At 36.3% G+C, this 10,544-nt stretch overlaps 1 protein-coding gene across 1 annotated transcript in view; it reads left to right on the top strand.

Annotated features, from left to right (window-relative positions):
* Window positions 1-2,918, top strand: part of LOC150106631 (uncharacterized) — a 104,531-nt gene extending 101,613 nt beyond the window's left edge. Inside the window, exon 6 of the mRNA XM_090392590.1 lies at window positions 1,574-2,918. Coding sequence (XP_090248716.1) covers window positions 1,574-1,736 — 163 coding nt within the window. The 3' untranslated portion in view covers window positions 1,737-2,918. The remainder of the gene's footprint in view (window positions 1-1,573) is intronic.
* Window positions 2,919-10,544: the final 7,626 nt, after the last annotated feature.

Genomic DNA, 10,544 nt, shown 5'->3' on the forward strand with positions numbered 1-10,544 from the left:
AATACAAATGTGTCATGCATGCATCCAAGAAAGATACAGATACTATTTGCATAATTTAAATACACTGATTGTAAAAAGTCAAGTATAAAAACAAAGAGTAAGAGCGTCAAACCAAACATTCCCATCAGGACTTTGAACCCTTCGACTGTGTGTGGGAAAATGTCACCAATTCCCGCCCACACGTAAAATATATTTACACGAACAGACCGAGAACTACCACATTATTCTTCCAATCATCGCGATTAAAAATAGGGGAATTTTCGAAGTCATTAATATTGCAGAAATAGTAGGTAAACACCGCTTCAAATCTTTTAAAACTAAGCTTAAACGACATTAGCGCCATCTGCCGGAAAGAGTTTTAAATTCAATTATCTCCACCCTATTTCTTAGTATATTATTATGTCAACGATATGCCCCGCTAATTATTTTTTTTCACTGACTATATTTTCACTTTCAAAGCTCCCCCGTAAAAATAATTACCTTAATTAGACGTCACCGTTTCCTACTCAAGCGCCATCTGTCCAAAATGGACATTAATTTTGTAGTATCATTTTGCCGCTACACAGCTATTAGCTATCTAACAATCTGTTAAATAATATAGAATTACTTGGGGGTTCTTTGAACGGGTTATAATTTAAGTTAATTACACTTCTAAGCTAATGAACAAATTACCGGGTCGAAACTCGTCAATTAACTAGAAGGTTTCAGTATTTATATCCCCCTGCTTCTCTCTCTCTCTCTCTTTCTAAATTTGCATCCTCTACCATCTTTTGCCAAAGTTTCTACACGTAATTCCATACGCTTACAGCTATCGAACACTGGGGTGGAGATGCTAAACAGATCATTATTCAAGACGAGTCTTGAATTGCTGGAATGTAGAAACACTTCAACCAGTATGGTCAGTAAAACATTGTGGACCGCACATACTTTGAAACGCTCTCTCATTTTTATTACATTTTTTCCCCTGTATTTTATTCTGTTTAAACACCAACTATTCATGATTCTGAGGCGCACCGTAAATATAAAGTCCCCGTTTTGCTATTTAAAGTCATTCTAAACGACTGAAATTTGTACATATCAGCGAATGGTTGGAGGTAAAAAAAAAAAAAAAAAAAAAAAAAAAAAAAAAAAAAAAACTATAAGTAGGTCACATTCGCTTTTCTATGTTTAATATTAAAATAGCCATTTAAAGGCAAAATAGAGTTCTGTATGGGTAAAAAAAAAATGCGACTATGTCCGCGAGTGATAAATAAATGAACTATTCCTATGAAAAATCCAGATTTTTTTTTCATAGAGGCAATCATCAGACATTTCAAATATGGTTTATCTAAAAAAATAAAAAATAAAAAAAAGAAAGAAAAATAAATTATTTCAAAAATTTAACGATTTTATAGTTTTTTTTATAAAATAAACAATTTTTAGAATAAACGATTTGTTTATTTTTGAAATACACCATTTTTATTTATATATAAAAAAAATTTAACTTGCAAACGATTTGTTGTGTTAAAATTGTCACTTGAAATTTCATGTAGCAATGATAAAAACAAAGATTATATTATTGTTTATTTTTCAGATGTGTCGAATCTGGTCATTGTCACACGCCAGATTGTGAATATGGTCTTTTTGACGTGAACATTGGTCGCTGTCCCAAGAGGCCAGATGACATGCAATCTCGAAATAATCATCAACGCAACTATCCTCACAGCCATCGATGGGCGTATTTTGAACGTGATTAGAGAATTGAACTACATTTTTTAAAAGTGACAACCTGTAGCCTAGTCGGGTGTTTTCGCAAACGGCGAAGAACACGATGCATTTCAAAAATGCTTGTACTTCACTGCCATCTAGCGGACCACGGTGACCGAACATAAGCATATGCAGTAGAAACGACAAAACGTAAACATTTTTCGAAAACATTAGTGTGCCAATGATTTATTTACTGAATTCATTCATGACGTCATGAGTAAGCGTGTTACCATGGAAATATGCACATACTATATGAAGAAATTTACAATAGTTTAATGCGCTAAGTAATGTTACCATGGAAACGCGCGTGTTTCAGGAAGACAGTACTACAATAATGGCATTTGATTCGACGATTTTTCTGCCAACGAAATGTCTATTTTTCACCAGGAAATATCAATTTTTGTATGGTTAAAGGTGCCAAGTAGACATGCGCAAAGGTCATGGATAAGTTTTCGTCCATTTCATGAAGGCCAGACATTACCATCTTTATATATATATACACATACATATATACAAATATATGATATTTTGTTAATGTGTTTCTTAAATAATACTAATGAAAATATTGACTTATGTTCTTGTAAAAAAAAAATAATAATAAAAAACGCCTCAAATCCGAGTGTTAATAGTTTACTATTATGAAAAGAAAAGTCCGTTTTTTTTAAGTATAAGACCAAACTATATTATAATTCACTACAATGAAAGAATGCTGTAAATATATTTTAATGAAATATAGATAACAAGTACGCTGTAATTATTTTTTTTATCGAGCAGAGAGAGTTTTGAAATTAAAGCAATTGTTTATATTTAATATTCTGATTAATAAACTGAGCATTGACAAATTTTAAACATAATCTAAAATTGTTAAAATTTCTAAAATTTTATATTTGTATATTTTGGTCAAAGAAATATTTTTCTTCTATAATCAGTTAGCATAATAGTAAAACATAATAAATTTGAATGAATACTTAATAACTGTGACTTAGTTATCTCTCCTAAGATCAAAAATACTTTTTTTGATTTTTTTTTTCAATCTCCTAAGTGCCAATTCTCATTCATTTGAAAAAATGATGGGGTCAAAGTTTATAGATGTTTTGCTTTGTGTTTTAATAATGTATTTGGAGAGAAATATGTAAACAGATGTCGAATAATAAAATATTGTCCAAATGACAGTTTTTCGTTAAAATTAGTATATAGAAAAAGTAATATTTATTCTTTCAGTTTCAGTATTTACATAACATTCCTTTTTTGAACATTCGGCCACGTTGGACTAGAAATATGGAAATTCGATTGATTTTTATTGCGATAAAAATCGACTAATTACTCGCTTAGAATAGCTGCAGGTCTGCTTTCATTTTGGTGCAGAGTACAACTGCATTTTGCAGCTGTATCTCTGCAGTGCTGCACATACTTGGCTATCACGCAGACGTTTGAAACTTTCTAAAGGTACTTCGATGTTTCTTAATGGTCACACGAGAGGGCGCTATTCAGTTCAGGGAAAATACCGATGCATATACTAAATATGTATTCCATAAGAACTTATTTATTGAAACTGGTATTAATGATTTGGGATGACGTAAGAAGTGGTCAGACACATATTTATACCAACTACAGAACTCGAGAATTAATTTGAATAATTTTCAGACAGTTTTCCTGCATTGTATAAACAGAGCTACTTCATATGCTGTTCCTTGTTATATTAATTATTCATATTCAGTCTGTAAACTGAGTTAAAATTTCATCAACTACGGATAGATGGCACCACTTTCGTTGACAACGAGAGTTATCAGCAGAATAAACAATAACAACGTAGTAATCATAAATGATTAATATCTTGCTTTCAAAGGTGCTTTTCAGTTACCTTGATAGTGGCGCCATCTAGCAGTCATTTTTTACACTGGTAAAAACATAATTTTTTCTTCTCGTTTTAAAATATTTGAACGTTTCGTATGTGTTGATTGATAACAACAATGACAAATCAGTGTTTATTATGGAAATATGCTTAAGAATTTTCAGCAATTTCACAGTATTCGTGTCTTCCCCGTTGGAAACTACCTTAGTCCTCTGTAAGTACAAAGGAAATGGTTGATATTGCCCTCTGCCATCGCCAGACTCCTTCCTATCTCCCCCCCCCCCCCTTAGCAACTACTCTGTCAGCAAAGAGCTGCAGAACTTGAAATTCTGGCCAAGCGTTCACCGCACACTTCCTGAGCGGAGGGGGGGGGGGGGGGAGAAAGAACGTACGTGATTGCACGATAGTACGCGCGCGCGCGTATACTATCCTTTACTCGGCGAAACCCCGGAGTCATTTTATTAAGAGAATTCCGGATTCCTGTCCACCCACTGTTAATCGCGTTGCGGAAGTGGGAGGAATATAAAATGACGCGCCTTCATTTCCTCGTTTGGATCAATTCTAATTATTACGGGCGGTGAAGATGGCCTTCACAAACCTGACAGCCACGTGCTTCAAGGGGACGGATGTGTAGAGGGGGGAGAAGTTCGGGGTGGTACACAAGTGAGAGAACAAGTTTTGAATTATTGGACATTTCTCTTAATGGAACTCAGTAGTTTACGAGTAGATGGACAAATAATGCGGAATTTGAATCACGTGACCTCGATGAATATTTCAAAGTGCTTAGTAATAAAATATCAAGTTTTATATCACAGCCTACATTTGTCGCGATGAGTTGCTAACTTGCACATGAGATGGCACCACCATCGCACATGTTTATTGAGTGCGTTTTACTCTCGAAGGCCTTAACAAGACCAGTACATTTGTTAAACAGTCGATGGTAGTAGTTAATGTCCACTTGCTAATATTTCTTTTGTAAGAAGTGCTAGAATGATGACACTTACTTCCTCATTTTCCCTTTCCCGCAGAGAACCCCCCCCCCCTAGGTCTACGTTTGTACTCAACTAATGAATATTTCATCACTGTTCTATATTTCAATGAAAGCGTTTCTCCCCGGGCGTGCCCTCTTAAGTAATTACACAATGATGGACATCAATCATCGAGTAACAAGAATTAACTGCCTTCGCACCTCACAGTCGGAGTGCACGTACTTCTTCCCCCCCCCCCCTTAACCATTGTAGGAGAAGTGCCACCTGAGTAAACACCCCATCGTGGTTTTCTTGCATTTTATTCGCTAAGGCAATCCTTGTAGGCAGGGAGAAACACGCTAATTAAACAAGAGCTCTTTTGGTCTTTTTTTTTTTTTTTCAATTACAAACTCAATTCCTATTCCTTTGACTTTGTCGCATTCTGTGGGAGATAGTAAATACCAAGTTTAATACCATCTCGGTGCAATTAAGAGTCTTAAAGTCGGTAAGATGTTGCTTAATTATCTTCTCTCCTTACACTCCCTGTTTATAATCTTTCTGTACTGCTGAAGTCAACTCTAGAAGACCTGATGTACAGATACGGTTTAGTCCCGTTAAGTACCTAAGCCTAAATGCCATTTTTTTTAAAGCTCGGTTCTTGTGTTGTAGTTCAATGTTACACGAAAGATAATAATGCTACACTACACTTTCCCCTTATCGGAGTGTTTATCCCAAATGGTATGGTGTCTCCATCTATTGGTAGATGATGTAACTAAACTATTTGTTAGGAGATCAAGAAATACGTTTCAATCTAGAATTGTATTGGCCAAACGCTTTACTTAGTCATAGATTAAACCAAACACGCTATTGAATAACAATCGCATTGATAATCATAGCACTAATTGTCACCCTATATGTAATAATAATGATTTGATAGAAATTCGATACAATTTTGATATCTTCTAGTCAGTTTAGTACGATGTTTCGGTAATGAGATTAATATGGCTTGTTGATCACGTTACACCACTCATGGTAGCAACAGGGTTAGTTACGGCAGATACTGCAAAATTTGCAACGAAGCAACAATGTGCATGTTCACAAATCGTAATACTTAGTCTTCTGCGGATTCAGCACGCATTTGTCCCTATTAATTGATACGATGGGTTCGCCTCAAGAAATTCCTTACTCAGCAAGGTGTTATTAGAAACACAAAATCGATGAGTGCGCAAAAGCTACTGAAATCTTAGATGTAACAAGCGGTGGCTAAACGCCATTAAATTTGAAATATCGTAATATGCGCCATCTGCATTTTAAAATGGATGAAACTAAATAGACAAATACTTAACTGCTTTTTTTTTTTTGTTTTTTTGAGTCCGAAGATCCATTTGTACGAACAAAATCTTCTATTGCTAAGTGCGTGGGAATCAACTACAATCCTATTAGAAATGAGTTTTACATTTTAAAACACTTAAATGCTGAAATTACTTAATGGGGTGATGCTTGTAATGAAACAAACGGATTTTTTTTTAACCCTCGCAATTGTGTAATATTTCCGTATGAAAAACGAATAAACAGCAGCTCGTTTAGTTTAGACATTGGTTTACCTCTTTTAGGGCTTATATTAAGCTGAGTCTTTTAATGTAAGGGCAGCGAAGCGTGGGGCTAATCCACCCCCCCGACCATTCCGCCACTTTTTTAGAAGTAGCTTCTCAAGAAGTGGCTCCTATAAATAATAAATCGGCTAACGCCTTTTATTCCCTAATAGGGAGTAGGCGAGGCCTTTATACCTGATCTAACTTTTGGAGACTGAATGGGCAGTTCAATCTCCACCGGTAGCCAATCAGAGATAGCTGGCCCATGTCTATCACTAATTATAGGCCGCTACTGATGAAGAGACCCAGCAAACAAGTGCTGCCATCTCTTGGTGCCTAACCCTAACAGGATATGTTATTGTCTGAAATAATGTGGGTACTACGGTCGACTTAAGTTTACTGGAGGAAAAACCCGCTTACCCGTGCCAGTAATCGACTAGACTTGAACCTAGGTCTAACTGGGGGCAAGCCTTTCTTGTAATGCGAATTAAGGCTATGAAAGCTTGTGTTTTGTGTCATACTAACTGTTGTGTTCTCCTGGGCAGTGCACCATTTCTAAAAGAAAAATTCCAGTTTCCGAGATGAAATTAACGGCAACTTCCTAAAGGACTCGAACGTTAGTCTGTCTAACCGAAGAGTATTATGTCAGTTATGATTATCTTGTAATACCATGTGAAGGTGGCAGGGATTTCTTAGAAAATCACTTTTTCACTTTTTATAAAACACTAGGGATGGAATGCATGAAATTATCGTAATTAACATTGGTTGTTGGGGCATAATGACAGCCATCAAGACGTTGGTGCTCCTCAATTCGGTTTCCCAACTGTTGTATATGGGAGATGATAGACGAGGAAACATAATCGAAATATGCGACATAAGAACTAACAATACCGAGGCAACTCTGGAGATTATTTCGATATGTCTTGGTCCCATCTGCCCGGAAACAAAGCAGCAACTTGACTTAATCGTAAGCGTGCCGACTGCAAGCATATTTTCACTTACGACTCATTGCGAAATAGAAACCTCAAAGGGGAAGGGCGATATACGCGCATCAAGTTGTGCTGCAAACCTGGTGTAATGGCTAAAGAAAAAAAAAACTCAGTGGGCTACGTTACAATAAATATTCGGAGGCATATATTAAGGGTCGGATAACTATCAAGATACGCATTAGGAAGTTTTCTTCCAGGCCAGATTTCAAATTGGGCGCTTTACAAACTATGTTTTCATTTTCAGATGGATCAAACTTGTTTTCCCAGCAGAAAGGATGTCAAGATGTCGTGGATATACAGCTGCAAGCCATCTTCCATCGAGTATTGACCAGAGATGCATGTTCTTGTTATGACGTCATGGATGTTTAGCATTGCAATATCACAAATTGCTACTCACCAACCCATATTATACTCAAGAGAGAGAGAAATTGGTTTTATTTGTTTTAATAAAGTGTTTTTGTTAAAGCAGTTATTTTAAAGGAATTTTAATCTTGTTCATCTACTATGGAAGATCACGGAGTGGTGTAATCTTATTTCAATTGTCCATTCTTATCAATATACTCAAACTGTTTCCACTTGACAACCGAGTAATAAACTCCTAAGTGGAAGTAGACCCACTTTCCAAAGGGATCCTATTTCTCCCCCGTCTTCGACGGCATCGCAGCTCCCGTTAGAGAGAAAGCCTGTTTCAGCAATCCCGATAACGACGTGTGGTCAACAGTAATCGGTAGGTTAATGCGGCCTTTGCTGCAAGAAACGACCTCCCCTGTCATTATTCCCACGTGCGACCGGTAGATCATGGGTACGAAGAGCGCTAAGTGATGAGAAAGGACACACACATGCATACGCGCGCACACACACAAAAAAGTAACGATTACTACGTTGGATCGAAATGGTGGGTACGATTTGGCTGAGAAGCAGCTGGGTGAAATGAATCCTACGAATTCAGTTTCATAAAAAAATTAAAATTGCTGCAATTAATTGGTGGTTCGTATTCGAGAAATCAACAGCTCTCTCTCTCTCTCTTAACATGAATCGACAACAAGATGGCAAAGTATACTCCATAAATGGAATACACACGAGTTTACAAAGACACTCTTTACCGAGCGTTGCAAGCTTTTATTTTAAATGAATATTTTTTTAATCACTGCTTTAAATCTGAGATGAAAATACAAGATGTTTCACAAAGATTGATTGATTATAAACGTACTTGACTTGAGACACTTGGCCTCTTCTTTACACACCTTTTCTTACGAAGTGGCAATTTTGTTTAAATCGTCGATGCAGCGCCATTCCACTGCTGGAAGAAAAAGAATGAATGCTTAAGCGAGTAACTTGATACTTCCATGTGGTGGACGATTTGGACTTTTTAAACATTCAAGATGTTAGCAGTCATAACCAGTGTTGGTCCTTACGTATGTCGCCACATAAGGACCAATAATTAAGAGTGGAGGACAATCTTAGCCAGACTGTCGCCACTCTTAATTAATAAAACGTGTTATAAAGGGTTGTTTAGTGTGTGTTAATCATGGATTTTGCACCTCCAGTCGAAAATCGCTCGGCAGTATATCTAAACATGAATTTCTTTATTGCGTTGACAAGTACTAAAAATTGATAGAAGAAAGTAGAAACCGAAGAAAGGAAAGACTATATCGAAGTCGGTTGTTATCACTTTCTTTTGAAAATGGTTTGTTCGACCTTTCGTCGACACTCAGGCAAAAGTGCGGACAATCCATCCCCTCGAAAGACAAAGTGGAACTAGTTTTGACAAAATGAGACAAAATTTCATTTAAATTTGTATTTTTCTTTTAATATTTTTTTGCTTATGTTTGCTCTTTTCCTTAGTTTTATATTTCATCGTGTTAATTTAATTCTGGATTACTTTTTTTTTTATTACAGTTAATTACTTTCATATTATCTTATAAAAAATGACAGCCGAACATGCGGACCGGTAGTTTAATTTTTGTCAAAATACTCCTAGAGAATCATAAACTGCGACGTAAAATCGGGTGGGATAATTAATTTGCTCAAATTAAATCTTTATTGTTGTTAAAGTGGAAAAGTCTTAAGCATTCACGTGAGTTTTAGGGAGTCCAATAAGGAAGTATTGTCTGAAATTTCGGTTTTAATCCAAAAGTTAATATTGACACACACTGTTCGGCGAAATTAATTTTTTTCTTTCATACGTCTGCAAAAGAGGGGAAGAGAGAGAGAGAGGGAGAGCAATTTTCTGCTCTGAATCGTAATTAAATGAAGTCTCCCTTGGAGCATCTTTCATTTATAAAAACGGGAAGGGAAAAAAGTAAGCAACGGACTATTTTTCTCGGCGGAAGAATATCCCTTCACTTCTTGTTGTTTGCTACTGACAGCTTCCTGTTCTGAAACAGAGAAATTTGTTAGCAATTTTGTACGCGTCTGTTTTGAAAGTCTTAGTGGATATCTGAACTCGAAAAACCAAATAACAGTTGGAATAATCACGTGAGCAGTCAGTTAAAAAAAAAAAAGTCGAAGTTATTTAACTCTGTTTCCGATAACGGAGATGTTGTAATGAAAGCTGTTCGAAAATGAACGTCGTAACAGTGAAATGAATGGATGAAGTTGCAAATTAAATACGGCATTGCGTAATTTGAATTGGGAAATTTTCCAGTCTGACTACCAGCTGACGTCATTTAGAAATAATACAAAAGACCAAATAAAAACAATAAATAAAATAAGAATCACAAACGAAGCCTTAAAACATGCAAACACATACCCAAGGAGCCACTGTTATCATTATCACGTGACACATTACTCCACCACAATTCCCCGTCTCCCTTACTTAATCCACCAAGTATACAACACTACTACCAGCGTCATCTATCGTTCACCAGCATTACCATTAGTGTGTGTGTGTGTGTGTATGGTAATATATATATATATAGATTGTCTGTATGTTTGTGTGTTCTCATTGTCGATTTACCTACACGAGGGACGAAAAACCCGAGTTTCCGGGAGTAAACAACCCCCCACCTCCGTATGAGACCGGCTAACTCACCTTTAGTCGAAAGAGACCAGATAAAGGTTCATCACTGAGGGAAATCGAATCGTGGGAACCCTGGTCTTCCTGGCCAAAGGGCTTCGTCTATACTGACTGAGCTACGGAGGCTCACATATAAAGCTCATTATTTACTTAAAAAAAAAAAATTTTTTTTAGAATTTTCATTCGGCGCTGGGTTATTAGCCCTTTCCTAAGAGAAAGATATTTTGTATGCACTGAAGTTTGGAAGTCTCCTTTGCAAACCTCACCCTTGTGTTAACTTGAGCGCCTGTCTTCCACGCGCGTTATATAAGCATACCAGAAGACTTTTAATTTTCATGTTTATTTGGCTTACTTGTAACTCGTTAATACTTTAAGGCA

Source organism: Typopeltis vanoorti, chromosome 5 (genome assembly GCF_054136105.1).
Source record: "Typopeltis vanoorti isolate ZY-2024b chromosome 5, IOZ_Tvanoo_1.0, whole genome shotgun sequence".
NCBI lineage: Eukaryota > Metazoa > Arthropoda > Arachnida > Uropygi > Thelyphonidae > Typopeltis > Typopeltis vanoorti.